Source organism: Pempheris klunzingeri, chromosome 21 (assembly GCF_042242105.1).
Source record: "Pempheris klunzingeri isolate RE-2024b chromosome 21, fPemKlu1.hap1, whole genome shotgun sequence".
Taxonomy (NCBI): Eukaryota; Metazoa; Chordata; class Actinopteri; order Acropomatiformes; family Pempheridae; genus Pempheris; species Pempheris klunzingeri.
The window spans coordinates 661,314-683,572 of record NC_092032.1 but is presented as its reverse complement, the minus strand read 5'-3'; the positions used below and the strand labels follow the sequence as shown (position 1 = coordinate 683,572).

General features: G+C 44.4%; 1 protein-coding gene across 1 annotated transcript in view; it reads right to left on the bottom strand.

Annotated features, from left to right (window-relative positions):
- The window catches only part of rsu1 (Ras suppressor protein 1), a 45,554-nt gene that overhangs the window by 19,021 nt on the left and 4,274 nt on the right, over positions 1–22,259 (bottom strand). The window contains exons 4-8 of the mRNA XM_070852867.1: positions 15,546–15,666; positions 11,612–11,730; positions 10,326–10,408; positions 8,061–8,175; positions 7,418–7,550 (exon numbers count right to left, since the gene is read on the bottom strand). Of these exons, the coding sequence (XP_070708968.1) occupies positions 7,418–7,550; positions 8,061–8,175; positions 10,326–10,408; positions 11,612–11,730; positions 15,546–15,666 (571 nt within the window). The remainder of the gene's footprint in view (positions 1–7,417; positions 7,551–8,060; positions 8,176–10,325; positions 10,409–11,611; positions 11,731–15,545; positions 15,667–22,259) is intronic.

Below are 22,259 nucleotides of genomic sequence, written 5' to 3'. Positions count from 1 at the left end.
GAGGTTGGACAGAGAGAGGGGGGGTGCAAAATAATAACAGCAACTATAGTACTGACAATAGGAATATGACTAACAGTGCAATATAATACAATACAATAATAACACAACTAATATTAGTAGTAGTAGTAGTAGTAGTAAAGTGGTGGCGGCTGATGATCTGCAGCAGTGATTCACAGAAGCCAGAGAACCACTGGATTTTATTGGATGCCAGTGAAGAGAAGGCAGTACAGGAGAAATGTGATCTCTTCTCTTAGTTCTCATCAGTACACGAGCAGCAGTGTTCTGGACCAGGTGGAGAGTCTTTAAGGACGTATTGGGGCAGCCTGATAATAAGAAACAGAAATAATCCAACCTGGAAGTGACAAATGTGTGGATTTTTTCTGCATCATTCATAGACAAGATAGGCCTGATTTTAGCAATATTACATTGAAAAAGGCAGTCCTGGAAATATGTTTTATGTGGGAGTTAAAGAACAAATCCTGATCAAAGGTAGGTCTCTCATGTGTTTAGGGCCAAGCAGTTTTGTCCTCAGTTTAGAAGCAGAAAATTGCTGTTCATCCAGACTTGGCAGATTGGATTTTAGTCATCTCATTGGATTCATCTGGCTTTATTGATAAGTATAGTTGGGTGTTTCCAGGTGGGTAATATCTGGGTAATATTCCCAGAGGAAGCATATATAAAGGTAAATAATATCAGTCAATGCACCGAACCTTGTGGAACTCCATGTCTAACTTTAGTGTGGACAGAGGACTGTACCGTGTACTGAAATCGATCTGATAAATAGGACCTACTGCTGCCACTACTGCTACTATAAAGGACTGTGGTACGTAACCTGTTAGGAAAGTGATTGATCATATCTAGTAAGGACGTGTTAATTAAGGGCAGGACTTCCTTAAGTGGCGTTAGTAGGAATGAGGTCTAGGAGACATGTTGATGGCAGTCCAAAGCAGATAAAATACATTAAACCAAACAGCTGTTTCCATGATTACTAAGTTTGAGGTTGAATCAGAGCCTGTTGAGGGCAGGAGGTGATGAATTTTTTCAAGAAGCTCATGAAGTCATTGCTACTGAGCTCTAAAGGATCACAAGGATCAGTAGAGTTCTGGCTCTTTGTCAGCCTGGCTAACATGCTGAACAGAAATCTAGGGCTGTTTTTATTTTCTTCTATCAGTGAGAAGTAATAGGCAGCTCTGGCATTACAGAGGGCGTTTCTATAGGTTTTCAGACTGTTGCCAGATTAAGCGTGATTCTTGTAATTTGGCACGCCATATCCTTTCAAGTTTTCACGAATTTTGCTAAAGTTTCAGGTCTGGGAACTATTCCAAGGAGCTTGTCTCTTTTCTTTAATTATCTTTAATATATAAAGGGGCGATGGAGTCGAGTGTCATTCGCAGGGAGCCTGAAGCACTATCAACCAGATAATCGATTTGGGAGGGGCTAAGACTAGCATAGGGGTCTTCTATTGTATGGAGACATGGCATTGGCTTAAATACTGATGGAATCACTTCCTTAAATTTGGCAACAGCACTTTCAGATAAACATCTAATGAAGACATGTTTAACAAATTGCGCATAGTCCAGTAACAAGAAATCAAGAGTCTGAGTCTGGAGGACTACAGTGGAGATCGAAAGTTTGGGCACCCCAGGTAAAAATTTGTATTAATGTGCATAAAGAAGCCAAGGAAAGATGGAAAAATCTCCAAAAGGCATCAAATTACAGATGAGACAGTCTTATAATATGTCAAAAAAAGTTAGATTTTATTTCCATCATTTACACTGTCAAAATAACAGAAAACAAAATAATGGCGTCTGCAAAAGTTTGGGCACCCTGCAGAGTTAATACCTTGTACTGCCCCCTTTGGAAAGCTGAGACCTGACAGCGTCATGGATTGTTCACAATCATCATCTGGAAAGACCAGGTGATGTCAATCTCAAAGGTGTTAAATGCCCAGACTCATCTGACCTTGCCCCAACAATCAGCACCATTGGTTCTTCTAAGCAGTTGTCTAGAACACTGAAACTGAAAATAGTTGACGCTCACAAAGCAGGAGAAGGCTATAAGAAGATAGCAAAGCGTTTTCAAATGCCAATATCCTCTGTTCGGAATGTAATTAAGAAATGGCAGTCATCAGGAACAGTGGAAATTAAAGCAAGATCTGGAAGACCAAGAAAGATATCAGAGAGAACAGCTCACAGGATTGTGAGAACAGCAAGTCAAAATCCACGTTTGACTGCACGATCTCTCCAGAAAGATCTGGCAGACACTGGAGTTGTGGTACACTATTCCACTATAAAGGGATACTTGTACAAATATTGTACTTCATGGAAGAGTCATCAGAAGAAAGCCTCTTTTACGTCCTCACCACAAAAATCAGCGTTTGAAGTTTGCAAATGAACATATAGACAAGCCTGATGCATTCTGGAAACAAGTTCTGTGGACCGATGAGGTAAAAATAGAACTTTTTGGCCGGAATGAGCAAAGGTACGTTTGGAGAAGAAAGGGCACAGAATTCAATGAAAAGAACCTCTGTCCAACTGTTAAGCATGGGGGTGGATCAATCATGCTTAGGGGTTGTATTGCAGCCAGTGGCACAGGGAACATTTCACGAGTAGAAGGACAAATGGATTCAATAAAATTTAAGCAAATTTTGGACGCTAACTTGATGTCATCTGTGAAAAAGCTGAAGTTAAAGAGAGGATGGCTTCTACAAATGGATAATGATCCTAAACACACCTCAAAATCCATGGTGGATTACATCGAGAGGCGTAAACTGAAGGTTTTGCCATGGCCTTCACAATCTCCTGACCTCAACATAATTGAAAATCTATGGATAGACCTTAAAAGAGCAGTGCATGCCAGACAGCCCAGAAATCTCAAAGAACCTGAAGACTTTTGTAAGGAAGAATGGGCGAAGATATCTCAAACAAGGATTGAAAGACTCTTGGCTGGCTACAAAAAGCGTTTACAAGCTGTGATACTTGCCAAAGGGGGCAGTACAAGGTATTAACTCTGCAGGGTGCCCAAACTTTTGCAGACGCCATTATTTTGTTTTCTGTTATTTTGACAGTGTAAATGATGGAAATAAAATCTAACTTTTTTTGACGTATTATAAGAATGTCTCATCTGTAATTTGATGCCTTTTGGAGATTTTTCCATCTTTCCTTGGCTTCTTTATGCACATTAATACAAATTTTTATCTGGGGTGCCCAAACTTTCGATCTCCACTGTACACTTAAAATAGTTTTGGGAGAAGACTTTCAACAACAGCACAAGGGGAGCAGATCTCTGATCTGTTCAGTGTGAACAGAAGGAGTGATGAGCCAAACAAAAGCTGATTTCATTTCGAATATTAGACCAGCTGACCACTGTGACCCTTTTTTCCATATCAGTGGTAAATGGTAATGGAAAATGGCCTTTCTAGTTACTTCAACTACTCAAAGCGCTTTACATGACATCCTCATTCACACATCATTCATACAGGAGGAATGCAATTTGGAGGAGACTATTCTTTCACACTCATTCACACACTGAAGCTGCTTCAGGAGCAAGTTGGGGTTCAGTGTCTTGCCCATGTTGACCCATAGGAGCTGGGGATCGAACCCCCGACCTTCTGATTGAGGGACAACCCACTCTACCACTAAGCCACAGCCGCCCCATTGTGGGGCCTGTGCTGACCCACTCATCCTTTTAACTGAATCCATGATAAGCTCTTAACTGGACCTTCTCTTTAAGCTCTTTTTTCACCCACTTTAAAGGCATTCACTCAGTAAAGTAGTTAGTCAATCAGCTGGCGCCTGCTGACGTCTGACTTTTACGACAGGGATAAAACGGCACAGACATCACTGTGTTCCCAGCTGGGACAACAGGTAATGTAGTCCGCTTCGTCATGACATGGTGCTCTGTGAGACGTGGCAGTGCCCCGCCCAGCAGTGCCCCTCATTTTAGCCTCACCCCTTGACAACACCAGAGACAGGTTGTCTGTGTGCACTTGTGTGTGCTGGTTAATCAGAATGATTGATAAATTATGCATGTGTTGCTTTTATGAGTGCTGGCTTTAAGGTTGGCAGTGATTGATCACACAGACAGAGTTGCAGTTGATGACGGGGAGTAGCAAAGCTCTCCATCATGTGGCCTGACAGACGCTGGTGACCCGCCCATTCGATCTGCTTGTCACTAAATATAATGTATAGCCTGTTAGTCCACAATCAAAGCACAGAGTTCCTGGCTGGCAGGCCACAGTTACAACCCAGTGGACTCCAGTGGCGCAGGAGGAAAAATATACAGCATGGCCGGTGGCCTCTTCCTGAGCGCTAGACTAACTGGGTTCAGCTGAACTGCATCAGCCTGTCCTCTGGTAAGTGTTCACATACACCTCACATCACTCTGTAGCTCTGCAGCTGTGCTGCACTGAGCAGGTCATTTACAGAATGACATTACAGAGCATTGTTAGAATTAGTTAAATCCAACAGTGAAGCCTGACCTGGAAAGACTGAGCGGCGCTATGGCCCTGTACCTGTGCTGGATTTGATCCCTTGTCCACTAGTGGAGCACAGTAGAAAACAGAGCATGATTGGCTCACCTGGTTGCTCCCTTTGCCTAAATACCCTTGGGGGAAGGAGGGTATTGTCTCTTTATTCATTGGAAAGATGACAAACCCTTGAGTTCAGCAGCATTAAACGTGTGTGTGTGTGTGTGTGTGTGTGTGTGCGTGTGAGACAAGCATCTGTGATACGTGAGGCCAGCGGTTTTGTTTCAAAGACTCTGGTATTACGATATGAGGAATCACTGCATGAATTCCTTTCTGATTTGGATGAGTTCAAAGAGGGCCTGCTGCACACTTCTACTGACAGCCGTGTGTCTGCATACATCCTGTTGGTTCAGCAGCACTATTGGACAGATGTGGGCTCCCACACACAGTGCTCATACAAGCATGCCAACATAATATGGAATGGAAGACGGTTGAGACGTGGTCTTTTTGCCTCGCTCACACTCAGTCACAGTGAGCAGGGATCAGTTCCAGAGCCTGCCTCGGTGTAGCACTTTGACACATTCACACAGACGTATCTCCCTCTGCCGAGAACAAGAATTAATAGCAGCTTTTTTATCCACAGCACCAACACTTTGTTGCACTCCAGAGAGAGAAGTGCTTAGACATTTCTGTGCTCTAGCATACACATATGTACAGTTGACATCATATTAGACATGGTGCATGCACACACACACACACACACACACACACACACACACTATACCTCAAATCACAGGCGGCTGTGTGATGAGCTGACGATACACATCCTTGGTGCCTTTTTCAGAGCTAAAAACTGATCTGCTGATTTCTTGTTCCTTCTTTAAGTCTTGACTGACTTAGTATTTATCAATTCTCCTGTCACACTTGCACAAATAACAAAGGGCAAAATTTCTCTGTTCCCTCACCTTTACACAGGTGGGCTGCTGGAAAACTAAGTGTTATGTTTGCGTCAACAAGTGCAGTGATGAGAAAACACAGTATGGCAAGCTGTGTCCGGCCACTGCATTAACTGTCCAAAACCAACGACCCAACACTCATGGCCACTTCATACCGTGATCACTCAGCTGTTGGAGGCGAGAAAGGAGACAGAGTTTGAACTTCTCTCTGCTTGTCAAGCTGCTTATCACTTGGCACTCTTGTTTTTTCTGGTTGGATAACATGTTGTTATAATCTAGTTGTGATTCAGCAGAGGGGACCCTTATTCAGCATTGTGTGTAGGGTCAAACCATGTCCAGCCACTTCTTTGGACATGACAGTCCAACCTTTTCCCCAACAAAGACTAGTCAAGAAGAAAATGGGTTACTGACATGTGTCAGAACACTACATTCACATATCATTTATACATGAGGAACCTAATTACTGGTAGAGACTGGCAGTGCTTCATGAGTAATTTGGGCTTTTTGTCTGTGACACTTTGACATGTGAAATGGATAAGTCGGGGATGAACCACCGACCTTCTGACTGGCGACCCACAACCATCCACTATGATAGAGGTTGTTTTAGGGATTAGCAGGCATTCACACTAAAAACAGCAGTAAAGAAGGGGCAGTGGTGAGGAAGACGACAGATGTTTATATCATAGGGGTTCTATTAATTTAGGTGTTCTTGCTATGTTATGTTGTGTTATTAGATGCCATGTTTTTACGCTTACAGGCAGTTGCTTTCTGTTGTACTTGCACTGTGTACCGACATTATACAGCTGAAGTCCACTGGATGTGTCACAGTAACACCAAACACCCCATGTTTGATGTAATGGAAAGAGGAAGTCTGACAGTAAAACATTTTTGTTGGTGTGTGCTGGTCTTTTTAGACCTGTTTAAATAAGTAAGAGTAATGGTAACATTTTCATTAATAATAATGAAATATTTCTATACTTCCTTTTTTATTCCAGTGGGGAAGGTCGTTCATGTACTTAGTGACTGTGTCAAAGTGCAGTCAGGACTAGTTTTTGACTTTATGCCCAGACTCCACTACGTTAGAGGCAACATAACATTTACCCCACTGCCTTTAAAACTTGACAGCTGCACGAATTACGTTTATGCCAGGGTCTGGCTGAATACTCATTGGTTGCTGGGCATTTGTTAAAATGTGATATTGGAAACCTACTAAGTAGTTTCAGTCAGTGCTCTAGATTAATGTGCTGGCTACAATAAATGAGTAACCATAGCAACAGAGACGCAGTCAAGACCTCTTGTGACAATTTAATGCAACACATTAACAAGGTAGTAAGTGTCCTCCAGCTTGTATTTCCTGTTGTGTCACTGACTTTGAATCTTGCTAGCACAACGTTAGCTTTGGGGTTCTATCTCCTGCTGCCAAGTCCTGTCTAAGGTCCGTCCTATTTACTGGAGGATGAATGTTTCCACTGCAGAAGAACCTTATGGAATGGTAATGTTTGTACCTCAGTATAAAGCAGTAGAATGCTGTTTGAGGTGTTCATAATCAGGAGTAAATGGACTCTGCTGTTTTTCTGGTTATCTGCCTCCATGTTGTCCATTAAGCCCAAATAATACACATATACATACATATACATACTGCAAATTAGGAATGTGCCAACAAAATATAAAATCACTGAATTAAAATCTGATGAATTGTTTACACTAAAAATGAAAACATGTTAATGCATCTTTAATACAACTTCAGAAATATTACACTGGGTTGGTAGGCAATATTTTCCTGATGCAGCGTAGTATTTTATTGTAGTTATTGTCAAAATGATGATTAAAGGATCTGACATAGAAAACCAGCTGACTGTTACAGTTAATGGACACTCTCCATGTTAAAGTATACTAGAAAGTGCACAACAACCGCAAACTGAGATCCACCATTGGTAATGTGGCAATCTGTGTGTGTGTGTGTGTGTGTGTGTGTGTGTGTGTGTCTGCTTACTACTTGTAGGTCTCTGAGCGAACATATTCAAACACATGGGACACGCCCAGCTGGAACTGGTCAGCAATTGGAGTGACCCAGGGATTATTCTCTGCTTTAAAGACCTGCTTAGGACCAGTCAGATCCAGGTTACCTGCGAACACACACATACACACACAGTTGGACTTGTGAAACATGTAAAGTGTCCTTGCGTCTCTTGAAAGGCGCTACATAAATCCAAGTTATTATTATTGGTATAGTATGTCCGCAGTGCTAATGCTAAGCTAAAAGGTTTCCCAGCCACAGTTATCATCTGGGTATGAGCATGACAAGGTGGAATTTGTTACTCAAGCTCTTCATAGTGAAATAAAGGAGGCGAGTTAAAGGTGTAGAGGAAACATTTTCTTACTTCTAAGATGGTGCTGGAGCCACTGTGTGTCTGTGCAGGAGGATCCCAGGGATGAACTAACCCGATGCCATAACACTGTTCTTCTTTGATGACAATGATGCTAATCTATCAGCACTGGGACCTCTAGTCATCAGCCTTCATCTTTGGAATAGTCCTCACTTTTAAATGGATTCTCACTGTGTGAGTGTCTGTGTCTCCATCTGTGTGTGAGAATGTGTGTGTGTGTGTGTGTGTGTGTGTGTGTGTGTTGAGTACCCAGCTCCGGGGGCAGGACGGTCAGCCTGTTGCCCTGGATGTGTAGCTCTTTGAGTTGAGCCAGGTCTCCGGTCTCTTTGGGCAGCGAGATGAGATCATTGTCCCTCAGACTCAGCTGACCAGGAGGACAGAGAAGAGAAGTTATCACACACACACGGGAACAACAGCAACGCTCATGTGTTTAAAGCACAGAGACTGTCTTACAGACCAACATATCCTAACTGCTTTAATAAAGCTACTCCTAGCGTACAAGGCCCGAACCTAAATGCCCCCCTCCTCACTGCTGCATCTACATTTACATCAAGTTATGTGGGTGGTCTTTTCCAACGTGTTTTCAGTTGGCTCTATAAAGGGGGGGTGCAGAAACATGTGGGGGGAGGAAGACTGTCCCTGTAAGTCACAGTCCTGGACCTCAAGACAGATACGATCCTTCGGTCAGAAGGTCTGAGGTATGTGATAGTGGCTCATGGCTACGACCTCCGAAGAGGCCGGGTCATTTAGACCAGTGTACACAGCGAGTGTAGAGGGATGAGCATGGCCGGGGTGCGGTAACCCGCATGGATACCAAACGGTCTGTGAAGAGTGAAGAAGAACACCTGAGCTGGCTGTTCGGTCTGCTCAACGGAACAACTGGGATTCAATAGATCATTGGCTCAGTGGTAGAGTGGGTCGTCCCTCAATCAGAAGGTCAGGGGTTTGATCCCCAGCTCCTATGGGTCAACATGTCGAAGTGTCCTAGGGCAAGACACTGAACCCCAACTTGCTCCTGAAGCAGCTTCAGTGTGTGAATGAGTATGAAAGAATAGTCTCCTCCAAATAACATTCCTCCTGCATGAATGATGTGTGAATGGGTGAATGAGGATGTCATGTAAAGCACTTTGAGTAGTTAAAAGGCGCTATACAAATACAGACCATTTACTGGGACGACCAGCAGCCTGCAGACCCTACAAGCTCTACACCAGAGACACAGTGGTGACACTGTAGGCGGTGTCCCGTTAGGGGTGTGGTCCCTGAACACTGTGCTGAGCATGAACAAGGCTCCACAGTTTCCATTTGCAGGTAGAGAAAACTGAGACATCTGATTTTGAATATGATTTTGCGTATGCTTTCACACAAGGGGATAATGTGCCAAGATGAGGGGAAATGATGGAGGCTAAAAGCTGTGATCCAAATAATGTAACCTGAGATTTATTCTCATTGAAGTGGACAAAGATTAAAGCCATCCGATGTGGGACTTGAGGCAGCAGAATGGGACTACATGTTGTTGCATGTAAACCCTGTTTTACATAATGACAATACAGTAACATTAGACCTTGTAGCTTGTATTTATGTCATAAAGACAGTTAGTGTGCTGTATATTAAGGGTGGCACAGCTGTGTGCCATCCACATAACAGTGAAAAGAAAGCTTGTGCTTTTGATTAATGTGTTAGCAAGAATCTGTTGGCAACAGACAAGATTTTGTGTTTGCAGATGCTTTTAGTACTGACCAATCATGTCTGAGCGAGTGTGGACTGCAAAATAAGTGGAATGCGTTGGTCGAAATGCAATCAGGGGAGCCATCAGCTATCGTCTGACGAACAATTTCGCTTTTTACCCTGTCGAGTTTGTTATCATCATCACCATTGTTAATATGAATACATCTACTACCACTAGTAATAACAATAATGATACCAATAAGAATATTGTGAGTGTTCCCTATTGAGTTCCTTCAGGTTTGTTGTCGTTCTTTGTTGTCTCGTGCCACGTCATAGATTCCTGTGAGCTGGAATGAGCCAGAAATATAAAACTTTGCATAATAACTTGAAATGATTTGCATTTGCTTCCAAAGAAACTTAACCCTTATCAGTCACATGGTGATGTTGTAATTAAAGCCCAAAAATGCCCATTCACACTGATACCAACTTACTTATGTCGTGAACCACTAAAGTCCACCATGCTGGATTTTTTGCTTATGTGTACACTGCATAAAATAGTCACCCAGTTCAATGTTGCACAAAATCCAGGAGTCTGAAGACCTTCTGATGTGGAGACAGAAGGGCTCCTGGCTCCGGCGTCATGATGTGAAAATGGACTGTAGACGTGTTCCAACTATGAGGCTGTATCAGTACCAAAAACAGGCCCCCTTCCTCACCGTTTGTGCCTCTCTGATACTGAAATTGCCGCTTTACCTCCACTCACTTTCCATGCTATGCTATTGATTTGTTGAGCCTGGTAACTCAGTTCGCACTGAATCACCAACTGACTCTGCTGTTGTATCAACTTACTATTTGCAGCTTGGTCAGCTTCCCGATGTCAGCAGGCAGAACCTCGAAGTCGTTGTCACTCAAATAGAGAGCACGAAGTGTGGCTGCAAAACAAGCATGTGTGTTAGTCTGCTGCTAACTGGTCAATGGCACCAGTTAAGCCTAATTAATATGACTGGCACACGAACTGGGCAGAATCAATCCACACAGACTTGCTGTCTCGCAAGACAACACAAAGCAAGACAGCTTTGTAAATGTGCAGGTTGAGCACATTGATTGAGCTCTGTGAAAAGCATTTCACACTGAGGAGCTGATGACGTTGTCTCTTAACTGTTAGAACACAAAGCCCAAAAGCTGCTCCTGCTGTAGGCGCCTATTCATCTTTTAATGTGAAATCTATATTACACTGCACATGATTAATGCAACCTGAGGCCTACTGCCTTTTCCTCCTGCTTCCAGCACCCTAACCCCTTCACCTCTGTTACCATCTGAGTGAAAACACAGTGTCAGATCATTATCAGCTGATTGTGCTCATTTCCCACCCTCAGAGCAGTAACCAGAAAACATTTTCTTCAGGACAACTGTGCTAGAACTTAGAAAGCAAGTGACCAAAACATATTCAAACTTGCAGTGACATGAACATGCTCAAAGTATTTTTGTTCCTCTTTAAGAAGAAGCTGGAGGAAAGTGTCTGTACTGAGAGTGTGCACTGTTGCTGACGGACCTCAGTATCCACACAGAGTGATGTGAATAAATCCTTTCATCATGCTGTCCACTGCACTGGGAAACGAAGTGATGTGTACTGTGATGGAGTGGTTATCCATAAAACAGGACAAGAAGTTTGTCATGGGCTGCTTAAACCATGCAGCATGCCAGTCTTTTGTTAGGGTTTAATTTTTAGTAGTTTTATTTGAGTATATGTACTTTGTAACTGTATTTTCACTAGCTTAAATCTTAACTGGAAACTTACAGTTGTCAAATTGTCTGTGTAGGCGTGTATGTGTAAGATTTTATGTTTAAGTGTGTAGTTCATATTTCCGTTATTTTTGTCATTTTCTCCTAACTGTAGACGTTAGAGCCAGAGTCCAAACAGCTGATTAGCCACCGCTGGCGAGCTCCACTGCCCAGGAAAAAATGCCTGTTAATAATATTTGAGGATCAACAGGGCATGGCCTTTCTATTTCTTCAGAGAGAAAAGCATCTTTACCACAGAGTCATTAATGAACTCCAGTAAGCACCAACACCAGCCATCTGTCAAGGCATCATGGAGAGTGTGTGTGTGTGTGTGAGAGAGACTTTTCACTTACTAAGGTAGAAGAAGTTTCCAGGCAGGGAGTTATGGTTCAGGTTGTTGTAGGTGACGTCCAACACTTCTAGAGCTGGCAATGAACCAAATCCTCTGGGCAAGCTGCTCAGACGGTTCATACTGTGCTCACAAACAAACACAAATGCAAAACATACATCACTCACACAAAGCCACCACTGGAAAAAGACATTTCATCTGAGCCTTTTCCTGCTTTCAATTAAAAATCAGCCTGCTTTAGGACAGAGTATGGACAGTCTCATAAGTATGCACAAACAAAAGTCAAGTTACGCAACTCACAAAACACGATGCACAACTAAATGCAGAGTGATTTGTATTTGTAAATCTGGTTTGTGTGTGTGTAAATCTGGTTTGTATGCCCAAGCTCTATCTCTAAGGCTGAGCCCAGACACTCTACTGAGGACTCATTTCAGCCGCTTGTATCCGCAATCTCGTTCTTTCGGTCATTACCCAGAGCTCATGGCCATAGGTGAGGGTTGGAACGTTGATCGACTGGTAAATGAAGAGCTTCGCCTTCTGGCTCAGCTCCCTCTTCACCACAACAGCGCCCCCATTACTGCTGATGCCGCACCAATCCATCGGCCCGAAACTCCAGTGGTGTAATTTGTATGCGGCACAAACACAACGACATGGAGTGTTTGGTTTGCGTGTAGCCGTTTACCTCGTTCACAGAAATAATAAAAACGCCGTTGCCAGGGTTTTAAAAAACGGCGGGTGATTCAGTGACATCACTGAATCACTCATTCAGTGATGTCACTCCCTGACCAATCAGTGGCCTGCAGTATGTTGACGTCACATTTTCGGCTCGACTCAGCTCGCTTGGAACCCCGGCTGAGTAGGTACTAAAAAAGTACCTGATACCAGGTACTATCGCCTAGTGGAAAACCCTACATACCAAGTCGAGCAGGTGCTAGTGGAAAAGTGCCATTAGAGGTGCTGACCCTCATCCTGACCGCTTCACACTCTGCTGGAGGAAGCCAACAGAACCACATCATCTGCAAAAAGCAGAGATGCATTTCTGAGGTCCCCAAACCAGACGCTCTTCTCACCTCGGCTGCACCTTGAGATCCTGTCCGTGAAAATCACGAACAGGATCGTGATAAGGGGCAGCCTTGGCAGAGTCCAACACTCACTGAGAACGTGAGAACTTTGTGCCCAGAACGTGGACACAGCTCTCACTTAGACTCACTAGATTTTCCCGGGGAGGCTGAGCAGTGCAATACCCTGATAATTGGAGCACATCCTTCGGTCCCCTATTTTGAAAATGGGGACCACCACCCCAGTCTGCCAATCCACAGGTACTGTCCCTGACATCCACGCGACACTGAAGAGGCGTGTCAGCCACGACAGCCCAACAATGTCCAGAGCCTTCAGCATCTCAGGTCGAATCTCATCCACCCCTGGCGCCTTGCCCCCGAGGAGCTTCTTAACTACCTCAGCGACCTCTGCCACCTCTGCCAGGGATATGGACAAGGCTTCCCCTGAGTCTTCATACTCTGCCTCCTCCACAGAGGAGGACGTGTTGGTTGGGTTCAGGAGTTCGTCAAAGTGTTCTTTCCACTGCCCGACGATATCCCCAGTCCGGGTCAGCAGTTCTCCTCCCTTGCTGAATACAGCCTGGGCCAAGCCCTGTTTTCCCTTCCTGAGCCGCCAAATGCTTTGCCAGAACTTCCTTGAGCCCACCCAAAAGTCCTTCTCCATAGCCTCCCCGAACTCCTTCAGTGGTCGCCTCAGCCTCCCTCACCGCCAGGGTCCACCAGCGGGTTCTTGGGTTGTTGCCCCGACCAGCACCGACAACCTTCTGGCCACAGCTCTCAGCAGCTGCCTCTGCAATGGAGGCTTTGAGCATGGTCCACTCGGATTCCATGTCCCCAACCTCCCCCGGGATGTATAAGAAGCTCTTCCGGAGGTGGGACTTGAAGACCTCCCGGACAAGAGTCTCCCCTAGACATTCCCAGCAAACCCTCACAACACATTTGGGCCTACTGGGTCTGTCTGGCAGCCTCCCCTGCCATCTGATCCAACTCACCACCAGGTGGTGATCAGTTGACAGCTCTGCAGCTCTCTTCACCCAAGTGTCCAAGACATACGGCTGCAGATCTGATGACACGACCACAATGCTATGCTCGAACATGGTGTTTGTTATGGCCAAACCATGCCTAGCATAGAAGTCCAATAACAAAGCATCACTCGATTCAGATCAGGCAGGCCGTTCCTCCCAATCACCCCCCTCCAGGTTTCTCCGTCATTGCCCACGTGAGCATTGAAGTTGCCCTGTAGAACTATGGAGTCCCCAGATGGAACTCCTTCCAGGATCCCTCGTGAGTATCCCCACACCCGCCTGGCGCCTCTCACCCTGAGAAATTGCGGAAAAGGAGAGAGTCCAGCCCCTCTCCAGGAGTTTGGTTCCAGAGCCGACACTGTGAATGGAGGCAAGCCCAACTATATCTAGGTGGTAGCGCTCAGGCTCCCGCACCAGCTCCTTCCCTGCCAGACAGGTGACTTTCCATGTCCCTAGAGCCAGTCTACGATGATGGGGCTCCACACGCCCAGGACCCCGCCTTGGCCTGTCACCCAGCTCTCCACGCACCCAACCCCTGCAACCCCTGTTGCAGTTCCACGTTGTTCGTTCGGGCTTGGCCCGGCTGGGCCCCGCGGATCCAGGCCAAGCCACCAGATGCTCGCCAGCGAGCTCCCCTCCCAAGTCTGGCTCCAGAAGGAGGCGCACGGTTTCCCTAACCTGGGTGAGGGAACTCTTTGGGTTCCGCTTCATACAGGGTCTCCAGTGGTCCAGGTCTGTGTCTCCAGTGGTCCAGGTCTGTGCTGTATGTTTGTTGCTCATAGACTGGCCATCACCCATGTCAGTGAAGCAGGGAGCAGCTCAGACTAGCAGACAGGGATGGTGTGAAGAAGTAAGAAACACCAGCTCAGATGATGCTCGTGTGTGTGTGTGTGTGTGTGTGTACAAGCGACAGAGAGGTCATAGGGACGGCTATTCTATTTCAGTTCTATTATGTGTGCTCGACAAATGAGATTAAGCACTTACAAGGTTCAAACACAGAAACATGTCCACTTATAAATACAGGAACAGGAAAATAAACAGACGATGAAAAGTGAATGCACAAGCTGAATAGCAGTGTGAGGCTTACACTATCCCGATGATGTTTGCCTGTGGATCAATACCCACCAAGGCTCCCCTCCTAATCCTCCTCCACGGACACCCACCCTGTGTGAGCCTGCACTCATATCCAAACACTCCGCCAAGAGGTGAAGAAGTGGACCTCCCTCGCCAATTTGTTACACACATCCAAACATCCTTCCATGTATTTGGTATGGGATTAGTTTATATTTTTTGTGTTCCACACAAAAAACTCTTGGTGTTAGTCTATATTTATTTATTTATTATGTATTTATGTATGAGTTTTACTTTCGTTCACAAATGGTAGTGATAAATCACTGAGGGTAAATGAAATGCAGTTAGACAATCCTTTAAACAAGTTTTTTGACCCCACTGATTTGGTTTCCGTCTTTTCATAAAAAGTAAATCAAGCAGGAAGGCTCAAAAGTTTCAAAATAACTGCTGAACCCAAACCTGAGCTGGTAGGAACAGCCTGGGGGGCGATTCTGGTTTCACTGTGTAGAGAGACTGAGATGGAAAAGGGAATCTAGTGACTTATAGGTAGAACATGAGGAGTGTGAGTGTGAGTGTGTGTGTGTGTGTGTGTGTCTGTTCATGGAGGACACAGGAACAGGAGCATGATCAGACAGTGGACAAGCCTGGCCTCAGGGCAGCAGTAAATAAACAAGAGGCAACTCAACTAACTACTGTACAGCAGCAGCATAGAGCTACATAGAATTACAAGGGTGGGCTCTGAGAGTGTGTGTGTGTGTGGAAAAAAAAGAAGAATGGGACATACCCAAGGTTCAGGTGCTTGAGTTTCTGAAGACTGCTGATCTGAGTTGGCAACTCTTCAATCTGGTTGTTGAACATGTTTAGAACCTCCAGGTTCTTCAGCTCAGAGATGTTGGCAGGCACCGCTGGAAAGTACACAGAAATGACAAGCTCATCACACACACACACACGAGAACCTCTCAAAGATTTATCTCAAACTATTCCATCATTATACTGATAAGCTCTGAAAATAATGGATCAAAAACAAATAAAATGGCACCACTGTATATTTCTGAAAAGGTTCAAGTTGCTCAGTTATGACAGCTTCACCAAGTTCTTTTATTAAAGTGATTTTGAAATATGTGAACCATCTCGTCCAAGCTGTACTTTGTCCAAATGTCACAAAAAACATTGCCACTGCAGATCAGCCTCTGGAAACCCGCAGGGTGACACAGCACACAGCTACTGGCTCCATCATCTTTTGCACGAAAAGGAACTGTTTGAATGTCCAACCCACAGAAACACTGAAAGATGGACTAAAAACGTTTCATGCGCAAGTGAAACACTGGCTCAAACAAAGTATGTGTGCCATCACTGATCATGTACCTGTGCACACACGTGACATGTCACAGAAGAACATACACACACACATACATACAGTGGCAAGAAAAAGTATGTGAACCTTTTGGAATTTCATGGTTTTCTGCATTAATTTGTCATAAAAAGTGATCCGATTGTCATCCAAGTCAACGGTATTGACAAATATAATGTGCCTAAAATAATAACACAAAAGGAAATTTTTATCTATCATGTCTTTATTAAGAACAACCATAAAAACCTTATAGTGCTAGTGGAAAAAGCATGTGAACCCTTGAGTTAATGACCTCAAAAACTGGAGTCAGGTGTTAGCATACCTGGAGTCCTGATAAGAAAATGAGTGTGGAGGTGTAGACTAGAGCTACTTTGACTGATAAAAACCACTGAAACTTTTTGAGTTTGCTCCGCACAAGAAGAATACGCTTATGTGAGCCATGCCTCGCCAAAAAGAGCTTTCAGAGGATCTACGATCAAGAATTGTTGATTTACATAAAGTTGGAAAGGGTTACAAAGTGATTTCAAAGACTTGAGAAATTCCCAAGTCTATAGTTAGGCAAACAATCTATAAATGGTGATACTTTGGGACTGTGGCTACTCTACCAAGAAGTGGGTGCCCAGTCAAAATGACTCCAAGAGCACAACGAAGACTCATCAATGAGGTAAAGAAACAACCCCGAGTGACAGCCAAAGATTTGAAGGCGTCATTGGAACTGGCTGACATCTGTCTTCATGAGTCTACAGTACATAAAACATTGAACAAGCAGGGTGTCTATGGCAGGACACCACAAAGGAAGCCGCTGCTTACTAAAAGGAACATTGCTGCATGCCTGAAGTTTGCGACAGAGCACATTGACACTCCACAGCGGTATTGGCAAAATGTGGTGTGGACTGATGAAACTAAGATTGAATTATTTGGAAAGAACACGCAGCACTACATCTGGCATAAAAAGGGCACTGCATATCATCATGAAAATATCATCCCAACCGTAAAGTATGGTGGAGGAAAGCTCATGATTTGGGCCTGCTTTGCTGCATCAGGGCCTGGCCAGCTTGCAATCATTGAGGGGAAGATGAATTCCCAAGTGTATCAAAAAAATTCTTCAGGATAATGTGAGAATGTCTCTACGTCAGCTGAAACTCTGTAGAAGTTGGGTGATGCAACAGGACAATGACCCAAAATACCAGAGCAAGTCCACAACAGAATGGCTTCAGAAAAACAAAATCCGCCTTTTGGAGTGGTCAAGTCAGAGCCCAGACCTCAACCCAATAGAGATGCTATGGAATGACTTGAAGAGAGCCATACACATGAGACATCCAAAGAATATGACAAAGCTAAAGCAGTTCTGCCAGGAAGAATGGGCTAAAATCCCTCCTGAACGATGTGCAGGTCTGATCCACAGCTACAGGAAACACCTGGTTGAGGTTATTGCTGCCAAGGGGGGGGGGTCAACCAGTTATTAATTCCAAGGGTTCACTTACTTTTTCCACTACTGTTTTGAATGTTGAATGAGTGTGTTCAATAAAGACATGAAAGATCAGAAAATTTGTTATTATTTTAGGCACATTTCGCCAATACCTTTTACTTTTTCTTGCCACTGTATATTCAGTCACGAATTAGAGAACATACACACCTACACTGACTGTGATGTGATTTGTGATGACTGTGACGTAAATTGTCATTTTTGTACCCATATTTTAGCCTGTGTGGAGGTGGAAAGACGTCACCGCCTTTTCTGTTGAAGTAACGGCATCACATCGCCCTTGAGAAAAACAAAGTGAATGATGACAGATGATCTGAGGTCTGACTGCACCTTCACGACTTCACTCCACAGACTGTATGTAACAAGTAGATAGCGCTGCTGTGACATCCCCCCTTTGGTTTGCAGACCGCCGTTTGGAAGCCATCAGTTTTGCTTTACTGGCGTTGCCATCTTGGTTTTTTGGAACCAGAAGTTGCATTTATTCCGCACAAACCTTCTCTGATTGGTTAAGTTTAGTCATGACCCTCCTCTGAATGCAGGTAGCCCTGCCCTAAAGCCCCCCCTCTTCCTGGTCTATTTTCCTCTAAATGGGACCCGAATTTACTAAATGAACATCCTGCTGTGCTGAAGAAGACTGTAAACTAGCGACAGACCATAAACTCATTAGGAAAATGTTTACTGAGCTAAAAACCGAAAGATTAGCTTGTGTGAACTTTTGGTAGTGGTGGTAAGTTATGACCATTTTACTTCAGGGTTCGCAAATTAATCTTAGCTAAGAACCCTACGTACAACATATGTATCAATTTATTGAGCCTGTTAGAGTTTTCTTTGTGTTGTCCCTGACAAACTGCTAATAAACTGATAAATAAAGAGAAATTACACATCACAGAGGGTGGTGTCAGTAGCTTTCATATGCAGCCCCAGAGACGGGCAGCTAACTGCACATGGTGACATTTGAACAGCGCACATATTCCAGTTTCTATGTTCACCTTCATCCACAGTTTTATTCCCCCACCTCTGTGGCCACAGATCAATGGGCTGATAACAAGAGCAGGAAGTTTATCGGATTATCAGGCTGATCAATGCAAGAAGAGAGAGATGGAGGGGAAGGTGGACAGTAAACCAGACAGGCCAACCTGACCTGAATACTGCCAAAAGAATGAGTGTTGGAGAGGTGAGGACCGGGCACACTGATACTGTATCAGTTCAGCCTGTGTGTGTGTGTGTGTGTGTGTGTGTGTGTGTGTGCAGAGGTTCCAGTGTTTCACCAGATTGCAGTAGCAGACATGTGAGTGACGGTGTAGCCATAGTCCATCGGGTTACATTTAACAAATGTCATCATTTCAAACTGGCCTGTGTGTTCTGACAGCGACCACTGCAGGCAGGCTGAGGACGTCACACTAGTTCAGACGATACACATGTGAATGTTTGTATCAGTGTCAGAGTGGAGCATGGACACGGCTGTGCTTCAGGCTGGCTCATGGAGCTGGTGCTCACAGCGGAAGAGCTACCAGACAGACGGCCTGTGGTGCAACAGAGGGTCAAGGAGCTGCTTGTTTAAAAAGAGCCCGCCAGTTCACCGTGGATGTCTCAAATCTATTTCATTTAGCTCGGCTCTCTGTGGACCACTGAGCAGAGCCCAATCAATGCAGTGCCGCATCTCATATCCAGGTGGACCAACCTACAAGATCCAAACAGTGTATGGTATTGATTTCCAAGTGGGCACCTCCACCTTGGTGTGTGTTAGTGTGACCCAGGGAGCTATCAGTAGCCCCTTTTCCACCAACATTTCCAGGAACTTTTATTACCAGGAATTTATTTACCTGGGTAAAAGAATTCCTGGTAATCTGTGTGGTTTGCGTTTCCACCGCACCTCAAAGTTCCGGTACATTTATTCAAATGGGGCTGATGACGTATAATACGGCAGTCTGACCCACTGTTGTGGTCCTTCAGCTTCTTATAATCTTGCGTATGTTTCTTCAACTTTTCATGAATTTGTTTCGGCGTGTGCCCTACATTTAGCTCCGCCAGCTTGTCGGCTATTCTTCCATAGACTCGGTTGTTTCGAATCGCCGACTCAAAGTCCAGCTCAATTTCTTCCTCAGCAAATACACTCAAAAGACCCTGGACCTCGTCGTTTTTCAAAATCCCGGGTAAATGAGAAAAGTTCCTGCAGTGGAAAAGGGGCTGGTGGTGTGTTCGAGGAAGACAACCTCAGCCCATGTGAAGGCACAGACATGGCAGGGCGGGAAATGAACGAATAGCTGCACTGTGACAACCACAGTGAGGCCATGTTGGCACTGGGCAGCAACTAGCCTCCCCGCCCTTTCCACATGTCAATTAAGTTATAACTACCTTCATATAGCACCATCACCTCCATCCTGTCGGACAGAGCCGCTGGATTTTTGAGGACGAGCATTAGGATGAGATGGAGGAGCAGAAGGGATAGAAAGACAAACGGAGATGTTTCCTGCTACTTCTTCAGGCTGCCGGAGGACTGCGACGGGTGATAGGTACAGGACTGCCGTTACTGAGCATACCTCAAGAGTGCCCGCAGGTTGTAACTACGCCAATTAACTAATCCTCATTTCTGTCTGATCTAGGCTATAAATAACCCAGCAGAGTGAGGGTAATCTCTTCATCTTCAGAAGCAGATTAGAAAACACAACGAGTGAATAAAGACAGAAGTTTGGATGAAAATAAAATACAAATCAAATGTACATCTCAACAACTTATTTGCTGTTTTCATGTCATTGATGTGAGATTTTATCAGGACATTTTAATCACTGATGCCTATATTCTGTAATAATGAAAATATTTTACTTTGACACTGTCGTCAACTGTCATTTCTTTACCATCAAAAAAAGTTACTGACAACTGAAAAGAAGCTCAACTGACCCAACAGAATGAAATAATGTTGCTTAATGGCAGACTAATTGTTGGCTCTGACAGAAGGCTGAAGTCACAGTGGGGAGAGGAGAGGAAAAGTCAGTCAGTCTGGATTTATAACAGCATACAATTTAGAGCTGGCATTGGCATTCAATATTCAAACAGAACAGAAACTATACTAATACACAGGCAACTCTTCATGTGGCAATTCAGCTCTTTAAATGCTATTTCATGACACATGATCATGTTAGATGGTCTGTGGTGACCTCTACTGGTGCCAAACGCCGTTACATCACATCACTCCAGCCGGCTGCTACGGAGGATGTCCCTCAATGGAGTGGCCTCAGGTGTCAGTTACATGACAGCGAGTGAGCATCTGCGGCTCAGAGGTAGAGCAGGCATGACACTGAACCCCAACTTGCTTCTGAAGCATAGCTTCAGTAGCAAGCTCCTCCAACCTAGAGTTGTCCTGCATGAATGATGTGTGAATGAGGATGTCATAAAAGCACTTTGAGTAGTTCAGTAGTTGACTAGACAGGCGCTATACAAATACAGACCATTTACCCAAACAACAGAGCCAACTTGAAAACTGGTTAGTCAGTGGGTACCCCCACTCACTAAAAACTAGAGGACACTGCAAGACCTCTGCTGGTACACCCTGAGCACATGATCCAACACCACAGACAGATCTCCCCCACTGTATGATGACCATCTGCTATCACATGCCCAAAACTCCACATTTAGGTTAAGTGATGAACACTGATTCAGCCCACTGACTGAAGAATACTGTGAGATGTGACTGAAAGCTGCAAAAGCTAGTAAGTGGACCTTTGACTGCTCCTGAAAATGCTCTGCCTGACTAAACACAGAGAACAATATTCAATGGATAGGACATAATTCTTTTCTAATATTACTGGAGGACACATACCCATAACAATTAGAAAAATGAATAAGGGCTGCAAGCAGCGTTAAACGGGGCCTGGCCTCTGGAAGTCGGTCAAAGTAGCTCTGAGTTTCCGTGACTGTTGGACATTACCTTAATGACTTAATATCACTCGTTGTGTCTCGTGTGTGAAACTGCAGAGAACAATTAATTTACATCGTGTTGCTGTGTATCACGTGTAGACAACAGCACCCTGTAAACCATGTACAGTACTGTGCAAAAGTGTTAGGCAGGTGTGAAGAAATGTTGTAAAGTAAGAATGCAATCAATTTACAAAATGCTAACTGATGAATAGATGAAAAATCTGAATCAAATCAATATTTGGTGTGACCACCCTTCACCTTCAAAACAGCATCAGTTCTTCAGGTACACTTACACAAAGTCAAAATCATATTCAGGTGTATTATTAACCAGTTATACCAAACAGGTGCTGATGATCCTCAGTTTCATATGTAGGTTGAAACAGTCACTAAGTGAAACAGAAAGAGCTGTAGGAGGATTAAAACTGGGTGAGGGACAGCCAAACTCTACCACCAAGGTGAGGTTGGTGAAGACAGCTTGATGATGTTCAGACTGAACACAGCAACAAGACACCAGGTGGTTCTACTGCAGCAGGAAGGTCTCTGCCAGGCAAAGATTTCAGAGCAGACTGGGGTTTCAACATGTGCTGTTCAAGCTCTTTTGAAGAAGAACAAAGAAACAGGCTGCGTTGAGGACCGTAGCCTCAGTGGTCGGCCAAGAAAACTTAGTGCAGCAGAGCAAAGATACATTATATTTACTTCCCTTAGAAATCAGAATATGTCCACCAGTGCCACCAGCTCAGAAGCAG